Below are 19,370 nucleotides of genomic sequence, written 5' to 3' on the forward strand. Positions count from 1 at the left end.
AGGGCAGTACATAGTATCGTATCTCTGCATACTCGTGGTTATGTACATCAGTGTAGAGACAGGATAGCATAGACAAGCATGACACGTTGAGGCTCAATCATAGTAGTGGAGACTGCATATGAAAAATAGTCTTGTGCGATAGACAGGAGACAGCATTCCACTCTTAAGTAGTGGTAGTGGAATTCTATGCAGTATGGACATCTGAGTATGAAACAGCATAAGGTGTGTAGTGAAGGGGGGGGGGGTCTGCGGCAGGACTGTTCTGCCACACAGTAACATCGCCCACACAACACTACAAACTCATCACTCAGCTTCTGTCTCCTCCCACATATATCACCACTACTGTAAATATATAAATATAATAATTAGACATGAGTATATATAATTAACATGGGCTGGAGAGATTACGTTACTTTACTGAATTTGACATAGCAAGTAACAAAAGGTATTTGGGCATAAAATTACGTTAATTTTAAAATGGGGAAGTGCCCAAATACACGTCAAAATGTTCCAAGGACACCACAAGACCTAGAGCCTCTTTCTCAATAGTGGCATAATTTTTCTGGTGTCGTTTGAGCTTAGATGAATAGTAACATATAGGATGGAGAATGTCAGTGGATGTTGACTGTTGGAGCAGCACAACACCCACTGCATAACCACTCTCATCTATATGTAAAAAGAAGGGAAGATTGAAATTAGGACTTTTCAACACAGGAGCAGAGGAGAGCAAACGTTTCAATCTTTTGAACGAGTCTGAACAATCTCTAGTCCAGATGAATTGAACTTTGCTACTAGTGAACACAGTGAGAGGTGTAGGTGGAGGTGTGTGTGCTGGCTTGCCTGTCACTTGACACACGTGGCAACGTCGCACATGATCAGCTACTGTTTCCTTCATCTTTGGCCAAGTAAAATGTTTTGCCAGTTTACCGAGTGTCTTCTTGACACCTAAATGTCCTCCTATGGGACTATTGTGAGCAAAATCAATGGCTTGTTCACGAAATGTAACTGGTAACACTATGAGATGCTTGACTGTGGTGGAAACACTATCAGCTGACAACTTACATGTATTTTTCTCCATCAATACACCGTTACTATAATAGTAACAATTATCGAGATCCTTTGCTTCACTATCAGTAACTGCTATATCTCTCAGTCTTTCCAGTGACTGATCAACAAACTGATCCTTGATTAAATCATCATGAATTAGAAATTTAATGTCAGTAGTGTCCTGACTAGGTTGATGACCGGGGGGAGTTGGTGTTAATGACCCTGGGTGCAGAGCATCACTAAACAACATATTCAAGCCCAAATCATTGTCATCCACTAACTCAACAGGAGACAAGGATGGTTGTTGTATCTTTGACATAACTCTAGTAATTGCACTGAGGGGAAATAAAATAGGCTTCTCTCTACAAGCTTCAATGGCATAATTATCATCAGTGGTATTATCAATCACCAGTGGCTCTTTACATATACCAGCATGAAAGATATCGTTCCCTATCAACAAGTCCACTGACCTGATGGGAAATACACCACTGGATATACCCACTGAAATATAACCAGTATAATAGCTTGTTTCAATGTAAACTTTGTGCAGAGGTACTTTTATAACAGCCCCTCCATAGGCTTCTAACAATACATCTATCTTGCAATAGGTATCATCAGTTATGGGCAGTACATCTTCTCTTAAATAACGTGAGATAACTGCCAATGTCTCTGAAAGTAATTATCTCAGATGTGATTCGTCAAATCCTACTTTACCTCTCGGAAAGTAAGGACTCATCGATGAATGAATCTTTTTGTCAGATGCACTTTCTGACACTAGTCATCTGTTCTGAGTAATATTATCTAAAACAGTACGATCAGAGGTATTATTAGGATTTTGGTGCCTTTGTTGCTCGGAAGAGGATACGACTTGAGTGGGGGTGCCACTGCTCGACTGCTTCTCGTATCTCTATCTAACTTATAGCAATACTCTCTAGCATGTCCTTTTCTGTTACAATAGGTACATTTAACTTCTTCTCGATATTAGATTTCTGTCTACCCACAGAGGCAGATTCAGGATTGTGAGTTTTCCTGGTAAAGGTACGAGAAGTTACAGTAGCAGGTACATCAGGCCGGCAATAAGCAGCTGATTTAGATTGCCAACTTCAAGGACAATCTTTAGTTACCTTGTTTGTGTTTTAGTACGTACAAGTTTGTGAGAAATCTCGTAATTGTCTGCTAATGCTGCTGTTTCCAGAATATCCGAGGTAGTATGATCAATCAGATATTCTTGTATATCAGCAGACATACAGTTGTTAAACTCTTCATGAAGTAACAACTGAACTAGGCTGTCGTAGTTGTAACATTTAGCAGCTCTAGACCATCTCTCAAATGCAAGTTTTCTTTTTTCTCACGAGCAAACTCTACACAAGTTTGATCTTGTCGTCGTTGTTACATATGAAATGCACGTTGATAACTTACAGGCAACAAGTTATATGTCTCTAGAATAGCTTGCTTGACAGCATCATAACTAATGTACTTGGCAAATGGTAAAGCTGCAGTACAAGTTTGAGCTCTTCCTGTCAAAGCTGTGTGCAACAAGGTAGCCCAGTGCTTACGTAGCCAGTTCATAGCACGTGCCTGGTTCTCAAACACATCAAAATAGGTGTCTAAGTCACTTTCAAAAAACTTAGGAACCATGGATGCAGCTTTCTGCACATTAAATGTGTCCTGTGATCTATCAGTCTGTTGTCTTCCAAGACGAACATTTTCTCTCTGGAAATCTTCTTTGTTCAATTTCCTCTGTGCCTCTATTTGTGCAGTCTGCAACATTATGAGGCGTTCAAACCTCTCAAACTGTTCCTGAGAGATAGGACCAGTAGGTAATGGAGGAGTGGGGAAATTAACACGTCTTTCTGGACTGTCCTTAGGTCGGGCACCTAGTCCAGCCATCCCTAGAGAGTCTAGATCTGGTCTAGGATAAGTAGATACAGGTGAAGCATACACGGTATTAGTATGAGGCTGAGTCATACTACCAGCTATACTCTGTACTATTGTGTCAGTGAGGCGGGAAGGTGTGAGCGAGAACAAAATTTCAATAGGCTCAGACACTTTTGCTATAGTTGCTCTCTCTTCTACATCATCAAATAGTCATACTTCCTAATTGTGACACTAGGCTTTCTGTATCTGAATCATAATCAGACATCTGTGCATGAGCAGGAAACAATATATCTTTAATAAATGCTCTGACAGTTTCTGCGGTGTAATTCCTGTTACACGTCACACCGAGGTATTTGGCTACTCGCCAATACGTCTGAAGTTTTAATGTACTCAACTCAGACAAAGTCAGAGTATCAATTAACTGTTTCACTTTGGCATACATCACGAAAACAAGTGTACTACGAGAGAGTGATTATGGGAAACTATAATCCTAATAGGAATTTTAGTGTTGGTTGTCTTAGAGTGAGAACTCATAAACAGTATTTCCATCTCCTTGGATCAAGAGACTCAGTCAGGTACATACATCCACCTAGTATGTTGTACAAGACAAAACTCAAAGTCTTCAGATTAGGAAAGTACTCAAAGTGTTTGATTATAGAGTTACTAGTATGTCAAACTGGACAATTTCTCCAACACCTTGGATCAAGAGCATCCCAGACAGGCCCCCATTTGTTACAAAGTGATTCTAAAAGCTTAGAGATCTCCAGTGAATACTAGAAAGGACTGACCTTCTAGCATCCAGCCTGTTACTGGGTTTTCGTAACAATTAGTCAGTATCCTTGTCCAATTATCCATTAGAATTCAATAAGAATTAATAGTGCTTCAGGATTACAACTGGTAGGCTACTAACTAGAGAAATTAAAATTTAATAAATTTATTAATAGTTAAGTTGTCTAGGCATATATCAAATTAAACTAAATCAATATCAACAAAATAAGAATAATCACTTCTCTCGTGTACAGTATTAGTGTACTGAAAGCACATATCATATATTTATGTCTTAAGTACCATTTGGTACATTAACATTTAATAATACAATATACAAATAAGTTTGTGTGTATGTAAGTGCTCTAAGTAGTTCGCTATGTCTCACGACTCGACTAGACCTAAACAAGTGACTGACAAAGTCCTCACATAAACTAAGTTCTTGACCACCAAGTGAGTCTAGACCAGACTGAATACTTCAGGGGAGGTGAGAACACCCCCCCTCTATCACGTGATAGCTCCATGGACAGTGGCTGCCCAGCAACAAGGAGAAGCTGGCAGAGTAACGAGCCACAAGCGATAATTACAGTAGTTAGACAATCAAGATGAACTATGAGCACATAATGTTACATCCTACCTAACAACATAGCTAAGTCAAATAATTATATAAAGCAATATATTTATGATTTAGCTATTATTGCAAATATAAGCAATATAAAATTATATGAAAAGGTAATATAATACATACATATACATTGTAACCCATTCAGGGGTTGCAACATCAAGCACGTCAAGAAGTTAGAGAAAGTACAAAGGTTTGCAACGAGGCTAGTTCCAGAGGTCAGGGGAATGTTGTACGAGGAAAGGTTGAGGGAAACCGGACTGACGACACTGGAGGACAGAAGGGTCAGGGGAGACATGATAATGACATACAAGAAACTGCGAGGAATAGACAAGGTGGACAGAGACAGGATGTTCCAGAGAGGGGACACAAAAACAAGGGGTCGCAATTGGAAGCTGAAGACTCAGACGAGTCACAGGGATGTTAGGAAGTATTTCTTCAGCCACAGAGTAGTCAGTAAGTGGAATAGCCTAGCAAGTGAAGTAGTGGAGGCAGGAACCATACATAGTTTTAAGAAGAGGTATGACAAAGCTCAGGAAGCAGAGAGGGAGAGGACCTAGTAGCGATCAGTGAAGAGGTGGGGCCAGGAGCTGAGTCTCGGCCCCTGCAACCACAATTAGGTGAGCACACACACACACACACACACACACACACACACACACACACACACACACACACACACACACACACACACATGTGGTAATGCTTTATTTACAACTAGCAAAGTCCGGGTATTTCTCCAGAATGGTCTGCAATATACCACTGTGAATAAAATACTTTGCCATTTCTTAAACATTTCTGAGTGAGTTGTCTCTAAATTTATTAATTTGATCACACTCCAGTACAGAATGACACATATAAGTTATTTTTTTATTATTTATTAACACATCGGCCGATTCCCACCAAGGCAGGGTGGCCCGAAAAAGAAAAACTTTCATCATCATTCACTCCATCACTGTCTTGCCCGAGGGATGCTTTACACTACAGTTATAAAACTGCAACATTAACACCCATCCTTTAGAGTGCAGACACTGTATTTCCCATCTCCAGGACTTAAGTCCGACCCGCCAGTTTCCCTGAATCCCTTCATAAATGTTACTTTGCTCACACTCCAACAGCACGTCAAGTATTAAAAACCATTCGTCTCCATTCACTCCTATCAAATACGCTCACGCACACTTGCTGGAAGTCCAAGCTCCTCACACACAAGACCTCCTTTACCCCCTCTCTCCAACCCTTTCTAGGCCGACCCCTACCCCGGCTTCCCTCCATTACAGATTTATACTCTCGAAGTCATTCTGTTTTGTTCCATTCCCTCTCCATGTCTGAACCAACTCAAAAACCCCTCTTCAGCCCTGTGGACAATAGTTTTTGTAATCACACACCTCCTAATTTCCAGACTACAAATTCTCTGCACTATATTCACACCACACATTGTCCTCAGACATGACATCTCCACTGCCTCCAGCCTTCTCCTCGTTGCAACATTCATCACCCATGCTTCACACCCATACAAGAGTGTTGGTACAACTATACTGTCATACATACCAACCTCTTATTGAATGACTTAAATGAATCAAACGGTAACTGTAATTACTACACAGCAGAACAATCAAAGGCACTTCTCAGAGCCAACAACAACATAACTGTCTTTAACTACAATATCAGATCTTTAAGCAAACATTACGATGACCTCATAGCATTACCAAATTCCCTGCATGCCAGTATGTCCATCATTACTCTCACCGAAACCTGGCTAAAGCCTGATACTACAGGTGTCCATGCAATTCCTGGTTACACAGCCATACACAACTGTAGGCCAGATCAACAAGGGGGTGGCACAGCTGTATATTACTCAGACCAACTAGAACGTATCACTAATACTTGCACAAGGGATGAACATGGGGAATATATAACTAAATTCAAATCCAAATACCTACAAAAACCTCTCACAGTGATAAACATCTACAGATTACCACAGTCAAACATTTTCCATTTTAGTGAAAACCTAGGAAGAATGATAACTGATGCATGCATGAATAAAAATCACTTACTACTCTCAGGTGACTTCAATATAAATCTCCTGCAAGACCAGGACCCACTCGTTACTGAATTTACAAACACTGAGTAACTGCTTGTTGCTACCAACAGTAACAAAACCTACAAGAATTACAGAGACTAGTGTTTCCCTACTAGACCACATCTGGACCAACACCATATCCCCTTTAAAATCAGGCATAATCACAGATAATACCACAGACCACTACCCTACCTTCCTCATAACAAATCTAGGTAAATTACACCAAGACACTACTAAAGCCACTTTCAGATTTCACAATGAGACAGCCATTGATAACTTCACAACAGCAGTGACAAACACTAACTGGCATGCTGAGCTAGAAATCTATACAGATATTGACGAGTGTATTAATAATTTTCTAAAAAAGACCCAATACCTCTATAACAAGCACTGCCCTGAAAAACTAAACAGATGACAGCTAAGAGACTGAACAGTCCCTGGCTAACACCCAGCATCCTCAAATCCATAAATACAAAGCCCCTATACGAAAAACAGTACAGAATGGGTGTTGCAACCCCTGAATGGGTTGCAATATATATAATGTATATTATGATTATGAATATAATGCATATTACGTTTTCTTATAATTTTATACTGCTTATATTTGCGATAATAGCTAAATCGTGAATATATTGCTTTATATTATTATTTGACTTATGTTGTTAGGTAGGATGTAACATATTATGTGCTCAGTTCAAGTCTTGATTGTCTAACTACTGTAATTATCGCCCTTTGCTCGTTTCCCTGCCGGCTTCTTGCTGGGCAGCGACCCACGGAGCTATCACGTGATCGAGGGGGAGGTGTCCTCACCTCGCCTGAAGTATTCAGTCTGGTCTAGACTCGCTGGGTGGTTGGATGTATTCCAGACAAAGTGCCTAAATCTCCCTTATAGGCCCTTGTTGGAGGATCGTCCCTGTAGCTTTGTTAGTTCTGTAGAACTCTGTTCACAGAACATTGTATAGACTTAGTGATTTTCGACGTTGTACCGAGGTTGTGCATCGCTTAGACACTCTAAACAACTCAGGTCCTGAGCTGTAGCTTCTGACCTAACTTGTACTGGTATCTGTGTATTATCACAGTCAGGGATTTTCTTATGCTGAACTTAGATTCAGTATTATGGGAGTTTCGTGACTTTGTGGAGGATCTGCTGATGGTCCCTACTTAGTGTCGTTATATTATCTCCTTGTTCCTGATTTTGTGTCGCAGTTGCTTGTTATATTGCTATTGGGTTTAGCATTCTTTTTGTTGTTCAAGCAGACTGTTTTAATTGCCAGTTGGTCAAGAACTTAGTTTATTTGAGGACTTTGTCAGTCACTTGTTTAAGTCTAGTCGAGTCGTGAGACACAGCAAACTACTTAGAGCACTTACACACATACACACTTGCTTGTACATATTTGTAATATCTTATTAAATGTTTATGTACCAGACGGTACTTAAGAATTATAAATGCGATATGTGCTTTCAGCACAATAATACTGTACTTGAGAGAAGTGATTATTATTATTTTGATTATTATTAATTTAATTTACTTTGATAATATACCTCTAGATCAGTGGTTCCCAAACTTTTTCAGCTTGTTACCCAATTTAACATGCCACATAAAGCATGTCACCCCTTTCACAAAATGTTATTATTGATATATATGGCTAAACGTGAACGTATACAGCCTCGCATACTCTGCTAATCCTAGCAAAACCATTGAAAACGTAAGAACCACACATACATTATATATAAAATTAATAATAGCTACAAATTCACAGTAACAGTGGGTAAATACTAACTATATACTGCACAGGGCAGTACACATACATACCAGCTTATGTCTACCTCGGCTGATGCTCACAGATAAACTGACAGTGTGAAATAGAGGCAGCCTCAGGAAGTGAGTGACGCGTACTGGACAGGTCGATCTGGGCTACTGAGTGACTTTTGTCCTGAAGCATACTTGTCAAAATACTTTTGGGTTTCCACACACTTAGCTATATATTTCTTCTTTTCTAATACTGTATATTAGTTTTTGATGTTTATTGTTATTTGGTTTAACTTTATTACTTACTTATAATAGGTTTACTTTACAACTTTATATACTAAGACAAAGTTAACAATAATCCTCATACCGGGTACCGCATTGTTTTCTTGATTTTCAGAATTCATAACTTTTTTTCTGTCACCCCTCCATTACCCCCCAAAAATGGTTAAATTACCCCCAGGGGGTAATTTACCCCCAGTTTGGGAACCACTGCTCTAGATGATACTCAATAAATTTATTAAATTTTATTTTCTCTAGTTAGTAACCTACCAGTTGTAATCCTAAAGCACTAATAATTCATACTGAATTTAATGGCTAATTGGACAAGGATACTGACTACTTGTTACGAAAACCCAGTAACAGGCTGGATGCTAGAAGGGCAGTCCTTTCTAGTATTCACTGGAGATCTCTAAGCTTTTAGAATCGCGTTTTTTGAAATAATGGGTCACATGACCAGAGACCAAACAAAACGTTACTCGTCAATCCTAACCAGCCTGATAAGAAGGGCTAAAAAATTGTATTATGAAAACAGATTATCCAACTTAAAAAGTGATATAAAAAAAACCTGGAAAACCCTATCAGAAATTCTAGGAACAAAAAAGATATCACGAAATAGCACAATTGTACTAACAAAACCAGAAACTGAAACAGCAGATTCAATGATTTCTTCTCCACTATAGGAAAAAACCTTGCCTATAAAATCCCAAACTCAGATACCCCACCCAATGACTACCTCACTGGCAACTACCCGAACACACTGTTCCTAGCTCCGACTAACCCAACAGAAGTCTCCCTTATTATCAACTCACTAAAAAACAAGACAGGAGATTTAAATACCTTACCACCCTTTATATACAAAAAAGCATCGCAAGTGCTGTCACCAATCATTGCAACACTCTTTAACAAATCCATCGAATCCTCTACCTTCCCTACAGTTCTCAAAATAGCGAGGGGTCACCCCGATCCATAAAGGAGACCAAATAGACTTGAATAACTATAGGCCAATATCCAACTTAAACCCTCTCTAAAATCTTCGAAAAATTAATTCATAAGCGAATCTATTCCTACCTCATCTCCCACAACATACTCAACTCCTGTCAGTTTGGGTTCAGGCCTAACAAAAATACGAATGATGCTATTATACACATGCTAGAACAAATATACACTGCACTAGAAAAAAAAGTCCCACTGGGGATCTTCATTGATTTACGTAAAGCTTTTGATACAGTTGACCATGACAGTTGACCATGAGGGCACTCCCTCAACTACCTAAAGTAATACCTCAGCAACAGAAGCCAATATGTGTACACAAATGGAGCAAACTCTTCCGCACAGCCAGTTACAGTTGTTGTCCCACAGGGAAGTGTCCTAGGCCCTCTTCTCTTTCTCGTTTACATAAATAACCTACCAAATGAATCGCAACTATTCAAACCCACACTATTTGCAGATGATACTACATATGTCTTCTCTTACCCGAGCCGAGCCATGCTAGCCAATACTGTGAATACCGAATTACAGAAAATATCTACCTAGGTGAGGACTAACAAACTTACTCTCAACATTGACAAAACCTACTTCATTCAGTTTGGTAACAGAGCTACAGATGTCCCTCTTAAGTAAGTAAGTAAGTAAGTAAGTAAGTTTATTCAGGTATACACAAATACAGTTACATAGAATTATCATACATAGCAGCATATGTGTAGAGAACCTAGGATAACCCAAAAAAGTCAGACAGAGTGACTTATTTCCATTGGGGTGATAAATGGATTACCTATCACAAAGCTCACAGAGGGAAAATTCTTAGGAATCCACCTTGATAATAGACTCAAATTTCAAACACATATACAACAAATTTCCAAGAAAATTTCCAAGACCATAGGCATACTATCGAAGATACGGTACTATGTTCCACAGTCAGCCCTCCTGGCTGTATATCACTCACTTATTTACCCCTATCTCGCCTATGGAATTTGTGCATGGGGCTCAACAACTATAAACCATCTCAGACCATTAATTACCCAACAAAAGGCTGCAGTCAGGTTGATAACAAATTCCCACTACAGGCAGCACACTCCACCAATACAGTGGACCCCCGGTTAACGATATTTTTTCACTCCAGAAGTATGTTCAGGTGCCAGTACTGACCGAATTTGTTCCCATAAGGAATATTGTGAAGTAGATTAGTCCATTTCAGACCCTCAAACATACACGTACAAACGCACTTACATAATTACACTTACATAATTGGTTGCATTCGGAGGTAATCGTTATGCGGGGGCCACTGTATTTAAAACCATACAAAACATCTATACTTATTATTGTACCTACTACATACATAGAACACTCAACTCGGATGTAAGCCCTCCCCTCAAACGTCTCCTTACCAACCTCAACAGAACACATGACCATAACAAGGCACAGATCACTCTTTGACATTCCTCTTGTCCATCTCACGCTATGCAAAAACTCAATGCACATAAAAGGCCCAAAAATCTGGAATTCATTACCTGTGAATATAAAAGAAACACTGTTTATAAATTCAAGTCTCTTCTTAAAAATCACTTACCCACAACTAAATAAATACTGAATAATTGTATCTCTTAAATGTTAAACCTGTGACCAATCAAACTTTATTTTTAATTACATTACCTAACAGAATACTCCATTCTACTGAATGCACAGCAACACAGTAAATGACCATATGACCTGTCTTTGAAATACTTGTGCTTAATTATCTGTTTACAATAATGTTTACCAGTGAATATATCATTGCTTAGTTAACCTTAAGTTAATTTTAAGCCTGCCCATAATGCTCTGCATACAAGGGGCTTTGGCATGTTACACTCAACAACTGTATTTCTTTGTACTTCTATGTATCATCTTCAAATAAATAAATAAATAAATACATTCCCCTCTTTGCTTCCACAGACAAAGTTCTTTCTCTCCACAGACTCCTAAGTGCACCACTCACTCTTTTCCTCTCATCAATTCTATGATTCACCTCCTTCACAGACCCATCTGCTGACATATCCACTCCTAAATATCTGAATGCATTCACCTCCTCCATACTCTCTCCCTACAATTTGATATCCAATCTTTCACCACCTAATTTTTTTGTTACCCTCATAACCTTACTCTTTCCTATATTCACTTTTAATTATCTTATCTTACATACCCTACCAAATTCATCCACCAACTTCTGCAACTTCTCTCCAGAATCTCCCAAAAGCACAGTGTCATCAGCAAAGAGCAACTTTGACAACTCCCACTTCGTGTTTGATTCTTTATCTTTTAACTCCACACCTCTTGCCAACACCCGAGCATTCACTTCTCTTACAACCCCATTTATAAAGATATTAAACAACCATGGTGACATCACACATCCTTGTCTAAGGCCTATTTTTACTGGGAAATAATCTCCCTCTCTCCTACATACTCTAACCTGAGCCTCACTATCCTTGTAAAAACTCTTCACTGCTTTCAGTAACCTACCTCCTATACCATACACCTGCAACATCTGCCACATTACCCCCTTATCCACCCTGTCATATGCCTTTTCCAGATCCATAAATGCCACAAAAACCTACATGTTTCATTGTAAATATTTAATCTGCACACCCCCCACCTTTCCTAAAGCCTCCTTGTTCATCTATCCTACTCTCCGTCTTACTCTTAATTCTTTCAATAATAACTACCATACACTTTACCAGGTATACTCAACAGACTTATTCCCCTATAGTTTTGAACTTTGTTTTTTATCCCCTTTGCCTTTATACAAAGGAACTATGCATGCTCTCTGCCAATCCCTAGGTACCTTACCCTCTTCCATACATTTATTAAATAAAAACACTAACCACTCCAAAACTATATCCCCACCTGCTTTTAACATGTCTATCTTTATTCCATCAATCCCAGCTGCCTTACCCTTTTTCATTCTACCCGCTGCCTCACGAACTAACCCCCACACTCACAACTGGCTCATCCTCATTCCTGCAAGTTATTCCTCCTTGCCCTATACACGAAATCACAGCTTACCTATCTTCATCAACATTTAACAATTCCTCAAAATATTCCCTCCATCTTCCCGATACCTCTAACTCTCCATTTAATAACTCTCCTCTCCTATTTTTAACTGTCAAATCCATTTGTTCCCTAAGTTTCCTTAACTTATTAATCTCACTCCAAAAACTTTTTCTTATTTTCAACAAAATTTGTTGATAACATCTCACCCACTCTCTCATTTGTCATTCGTCTCTCAACCTGCGGGGCGAGAGGGCGCTTTCCGAGACTACCCCATTTTGACACCTGGTGGCGAGTCGAGTACTTGGATACCAAGATGGCAGAACTTATGGGAAGGAGAATAAACAGTCTGCACTGAGCTGGTTCGTGGCACATTAGGTAAGACACATAAGCAACAGTTAGGCAACTTCATTCCGAAACGTTTCGCCTACACAGTAGGCTTCTTCAGTCGAATACAGAAAGTAGGCAGGAACAGTAGAGATGTGAAAACGATGTAATCAGTCCATCACCCTTGAAGTCGTAGAATTTGAGGTTGTCAGTCCCTCGGCCTGGAGAAGTTCAGTTCCATAGTCAGGAACTATCTGAAGATCAAGCGACAGTGCGGAGACTTAAATACTGTCGGAAGGAGAGGTGCAGAGTAGTAGTAGTAGTGTTCCTGCCTACTTTCTGTATTCGACTGAAGAAGCCTACTGTGTAGGCGAAACGTTTCGGAATGAAGTTGCCTAACTGTTGCTTATGTGTCTTACCTACCAACCTGTCGGTATTGTATACCATTTTGATGTTCATCCTGTCAGACACTACAACACATGGCCTCTTGGTACAGAAAACGCCTTAGACAACCCTTTCAAGTGAGAACTGTTGGATCTGAGAGAGACCTGACCTCTCAGTGGCTACATTCTCACTACTACTACTACTCTGCACCTCTCCTTCCGACAGTATTTAAGTCTCCGCACTGTCGCTTGATTTTCAGATAGTTCCTGACTATGGAACTGAACTTCTCCAGGCCGAGGGACTGACAACCTCAAATTCTACGACTTCAAGGGTGATGGACTGATTACATCGTTTTCACATCTCTACTGTTCCTGCCTACTTTCTGTATTCGACTGAAGAAGCCTACTGTGTAGGCGAAACGTTTCGGAATGAAGTTGCCTAACTGTTGCTTATGTTTCTTACCTACCATGGTATATGAAGTTATAACAATCATATGATTGTATATGAAGTTATAACAACCATATGATTGTATATGAAGTTATAACAATCATAAACAATGGTCACTGATGAACTGTTCGCAAGTCTCAGTAGTAGCACCAGTTCCTAGTAACCAGTTACCAGTAACCAGTGTACCAGTAGATGACTCACTACCAACCGTCTGCGTGAATCACTCACTGATTATTCATATTGCTGCTGACCATAGCAGGATTTCAAACACCCCTCACCCGTAGGCACTTGAGAGTCAGTTGAAGATAGGGAGCAGAGAGAGGCAGGTCGGCTGTTGGCACTTCCCATACTTCCTGTTATATATTATACGTACTACCAGCCTACGTGAGTATTCTTACCCCATCCACGTTATCGAAAACCCACTTGACAAATGGTGGCAGTGGTGGGATAGCGGAACGTACCAATAAGAAAGTACTTGATGTCTTGAGAGCCACTATCAATCCCAACAGTGAAACTTGGGATGAAGTTATACCTGATGTGCAGTGTGCTATAAATTCTGCTTACAATGTTTCTATAGGTGACACTCCACATTATGCATTGTATGGTGTAGATAAACGTTTGCCTTAGGAGTTGCTATATTCTAATCTGAAACCAAATTACAACCCTGATGATTTCATAGCAACTCGTACCAGCTTAGCTCAAAGTGTTTTTAGAAGAATCCATGAAACACTTCATAAATCAACAGCAGAATTTACAAGAGTCGCAAACACTCGAGCAAAGCCATCCAAAATCAAAGTAGGTTCAAGAGTTATGCTGACTAACTTTAACAAAACGTCTGCAATGCCTAAGCTTGATCAAAAGTTTGTTGGTCCTTATCGAGTAGTTAAACATATCACTGGTAATAAGTATAAGGTTAGAGAAATTAGTACTGGTCAGTATAAAGAATCGCATTTAGATCATATGAAGTTAGTATGTGATGATAATGATGTTCCAACCCAGACTAATGTGAGAGACTCTGACAATCCTCCTGATCCTGTACTCTCTACCTCCAATACTCAGTCAGACGATCAACCTGAATGTCGTTATTCCCTACGTACATGACAGGTATTGAGAAATCCTCAAGTATCATTTGTTACTACCAATTCAGATTTGCCTCAAATACAGCATGAGTTAGCCAGTGCAACAGAGTTTGATCCTCCCAGAGATGACACCCATTCTGCATATATCAATCTCACCCTAGCAGAGTTGGGGTTAAATGTAAATAACCTGTATAGATGAATAATTACAGTATCAACTTATCAGTATTCAAGAATTTTTTGTGTTCACGTTCTCTCCGAATTCTGAGAGTTAACAGTCTAGATTTGAGTGCACCGATTCTGCCTTTCTGTTAAACACTTCTTTCTTTGTATATATTCCTTCCTCAGAATCCGTAGATCACATGAATACAGATCGATCGATCAAATTTTTTTTTATCACTTCTATTGTGTAATCCCAATGTTGAGTTTCATTCGATGAGTTGTGCTACATTATACCTTGTATTGCATTACAGTTTTATTACAGTTTCAATTACATAAGCTTCCATTCCAATATTCTACTTATGTATGTTATAATGTTCAATTGTTTTGTACTTTGACATTGTATAGAATCAGCCCAAGCTGTACACCTGCCGTCTCTAGTTTGTATTAGTTGTATGTCGGGACGACATACGTTAGCGTCGCCGAGCTCTCAGTAGTAGTACCAGTTCCTAGTAACCAGTTACCAGTAACCAGTGTACCAGTAGATGACTCACTACCAACTGTCTGCATGAATCACTGATTATTCATATTGCTGCTGACCATAGCAGGATTTTAAACACCCCTCACCCGTAGGCACTTGAGAGTCAGTCGAAGATAGGGAGCAGAGAGAGGCAGGTCGGCTGTTGGCGCTTCCCATACTTCCCGTTATATATTATATGTACTACCAGCCTACATGAGTATTCTTACCCCATCCACGTTATCGAAAACCCACTTGATACAAGGGTTTTGAAGGAATGTAAGGAGAAATTTTTATAACAATCATAAACGATTGTAAGTTATAATAATCATGATTGAATATGAACTTATAACAATGTTACATGGTTTTTAAAGCTATAATAATTATTTTCTTAACATATAGGCCGTTTCCCACGGAGGAAGGTGACCCGAAATGGCAGCACTTTCATCATTCGCTCCATCACTGTCTTGCCAGGGGCGTGCTGACACTACAGTTAAAAACTGCAACCCATCTCCACCCTTCCTTCAGAGCTCAGTACTGTACGTTCACCTCCAGGACTCAAGTCCGGCTAACCGGTTTCCTTTAATCCCTTCATGTTACTTTCCTCACACTCCAACAGCACAAGTAATAAAAAAAACTTGTCTCCACTCTCTCCTAACACGCTCACGCAAGCTTACTCCAACAATGTTATATTGTCAGTACAATTGTAACAATATACGATTGTACATTATATAATAATGTTTTGCGAGTGTATATACTTTGTGTTATATAATTATGAAAGTATTAAAATGCTCTATGACGTCAAAATGTTATTTATGACTGTAAGTAAAGTTATAACAATCTTATGTAACTATATATGAATACACAACCCACACATAGAAAGGAACTTACGACGTTTCGGTCCGGTTTAGACCAATAACAAGTGATATTATCATGGGGAAGCGCTAAACCAGTAGGATTATGCAGCGCCTTTGAGGGGAGGGGGGGGTGATGGAAGGTATTCAGGCATAATTCAGGGAACTGGAGCACAGATCCAGTTCCCTAGATCAAGAGCCCCTCACCAACATCAAGGAACCTCTCTTGATGGGTTAACAAGTGATAGTGTGACTAAAAATTGGTCCAAGTCAGACTGAAACATCTTCGTAAGTTCCACTCTCGTATGTGCGGGTTATACGTGTATTGTTCCTGTCACGGTATTGTATCTTTTTCTTCATTATATATGAAGTTATAACAATGTTATATAATAGCATATGAAGTTAGAACAATATGAGATAGTTAAGCTATAAATGTTAGTAAGTCTCCATTAAAGTTTTGACGTCTCGATGTAAGATACATGATAATATACATCAATAACAAAAAGGCACAATACCTTGACTGGAACAATACACAAAACCCTCACATAGAAGAGGAGCTTATGACGATGTTTCGGTCCGACTTGGACTATTTACAAAATTACACTGACCAGCAGTAACAGCCTGGTTGATCAGGCTCTGATCCACCAGAAGGCCTGGTCACAGACCGGGCCGCGGGGGCGTTGACCCCCGGAACTCTCTCCAGGTAAACTCCAGGTCCAAGTCAGACCGAAACGTCGTCGTAAGCTCCTCTCCTATGTGCGGGTTACTTGTGTATGATAATATACACCTGGAAAATCCTAGACGGGTTACTACCAAATCTGCATACGAAAATCACTCCCTACGAAAGCAGAAGACTCGGCACGAGATGTAATATCCCTTCCAATGAAAAGCAGGGACGTCAGGAGTACGCTAAGAGTACAATAAGTGTCAAGGGTGCAAGACTGTTCAACTGCCTCCCAGCATGCATAAGGGGGATTACCAATAGCAAAATGGCTGTTTTCAAGAGGGAGCTGGACAGGCAACTAGTCAGTACCCGATCAGCCTGTGGTTCGTACGTCGGTTTAAGTGCGACCATCTGTAACAGCCTGGTTGATAAGGCCTTGATCCACCACAAGGCCTGGTCATGGACCGGGCCGCGGGGGCGTTGATCCCCGCGGCAAATTCTACACAAGGCAGCAAACAGCAACTACACTCTGGCTGCGCCCTTGCCAAGAACATCACTAAGATATATTCCTAGAATGATTCGATTCTGGACTCAAGGGAGGTTTCTTGACGCTGGTGAGGGGCTCTTGATCTAGGGAATTGGATCTGTGCTCCGGTTCCCTGAATTTAGCACGAGTGCCTCCCCTCCAAACATGCGCTGTATAATCCTACGGGTTTAGCGCTCCCCCATGATTATAATAATAATCGAGTCTGGAACTTGTTCGCACAGCATGACACTGACGTAATAAAGTCGGTTGACAATTTAAAATCGGTGGCCAACAGATGACTCCAACTTCATCCTATTTCCTTTTGTATGTCTCATAATAAAAAGACTTAAATGAGCTGAGGTAGGCAACAGCTCTCAGCTTGTAAATAAAGGTAGAAAATCATAACTTAACCCTGTAAAACCGTTGTGTAGTAAAACAAAAAAAAAAATAAGAGAAAGAGAAAAATATATTAATGTATATAAATATCCATTCATTGTATTATAACCAATCTATATTCAAAATTTTGATGAGATCTGTGATTATTTCAGTTCACTAGAATTATATTGGACAGGAATCCGCGAGTCACAACTGTTTAACCTCTTATTTTATTCTGTTTTTTTTCTCTCTCTTAATTATACACTCAACATCACAGTTACTTATTCTCTGCCTTTCACTGTATCAGATACACCGGGCTTATTTGCCTCAGCTCTCTAATTCGAATTGTCCCATCCCCCTATTATTTCTATTTCGTAAATATATTTCTTTTAGATTATGCAAGTCGAGTCAGAGTGGCCAAACAAGCCAATTATCTTTAATTTTAACGTTCAATATATTTTCTTGAAATAACATTAAGAAAGTTTTAGTGTTCCACAAAGACGAAGTTTAGAAACCTGACCTAACAATGCCTGATATTTTAATTTTGCAATTTTCAGACTTGGCTTTATAGACCAGGTGTATAAGTCGGCTTAAACACGAGATAAATACACAAAGGAAATAATTATCTCTTCAAATAATAAAACTTGTGACGGTATTTAGTATAGATCAGTATATTAAACACGAATGATTTAGCGTTTAATTATCACTATAATAATTAAACACTCATTCAAAATGTGTAATAATTATCCTACCTTGAAAAGAACTGAGCAGAATGGTGAACCCATCGTTCACTCCTTGTACTCACACCCGGGGTAAACACTCCCCCTGTTCCAGTCACTTAACAAAATTGTAGGGCAACCTGAGCAAGTAATTTGGTAACACCCTGCCACAATGTTATCCTCAAAACTACTGCAGCAACGCGAGTGGGTCTTCTGTTGTGGTTCTCTCCCCCTGCCAACCACCTCAAGCAAACACCTGGACGTTGCCAGCCACTGCTGCCACCAGTAAATTCTCTATACAATTTCAATAGTTTTCGCTGTTTCTTAGCAAGGAGATTCTGGAAAGGATAGGCATTAGGTGTAAGTGTGACGTATCATTGATGAAGAAGCGTATAAGTGGATGATGAATAATACAGTGTGTTGTTTTCTGTGGTTGCCAACGCCAGACTAGTGACACATAATCGTACTTTCCCTTGGTTGCTGCACTACTACGACTACAACTACTACTGCTACTAATATATAAAGCTGAAAACCACCTGTCTGAAGGCTGGCTGCCTTGGACCAAAACGTCTAGCATGCCGAATAGGTAAAACTGGTCAATTAGCAAGAACTCATTTAAAATTAAGGCCTGGTGGCTAAAGCTCTCGCTTTACACGGCGAGTGTCTGGGTTCGATTCCCAGCAAGGGTAGAAACACGTTGGGCGTGTTTCTTTACACTACGCCACTGATCCTACAAGAACCAAGCACACAGCACGTAGCTATGTGTTTGCCTTGGCCCGAGGACACTCGTGGCAGTGGTATCTCAAGGATTAATTTCAGCCTCATCCAGTTTGAATACCCGCTTTAAATACCGATTTAAAATTACTTGTTTCGTGATTTCA

At 39.7% G+C, this 19,370-nt stretch overlaps 1 protein-coding gene across 2 annotated transcripts in view; it reads right to left on the minus strand.

Annotated features, from left to right (window-relative positions):
* Nucleotides 1-18,695, minus strand: part of LOC128688564 (uncharacterized) — a 144,635-nt gene extending 125,940 nt beyond the window's left edge. The window contains exon 1 of one of the 2 annotated variants that reach the window (XM_053776433.2): nucleotides 18,523-18,695. In XM_053776433.2, the coding sequence (XP_053632408.1) occupies nucleotides 18,523-18,555 (33 nt within the window). In that variant the 5' untranslated portion in view covers nucleotides 18,556-18,695. The remainder of the gene's footprint in view (nucleotides 1-18,522) is intronic. The other variant, XM_053776435.2, reaches the window with a different exon arrangement.
* Between the last annotated feature and the right edge of the window lie 675 nt (nucleotides 18,696-19,370).

This window comes from Cherax quadricarinatus, chromosome 13 (genome assembly GCF_038502225.1).
Source record: "Cherax quadricarinatus isolate ZL_2023a chromosome 13, ASM3850222v1, whole genome shotgun sequence".
NCBI classification, from domain to species: domain Eukaryota; kingdom Metazoa; phylum Arthropoda; class Malacostraca; order Decapoda; family Parastacidae; genus Cherax; species Cherax quadricarinatus.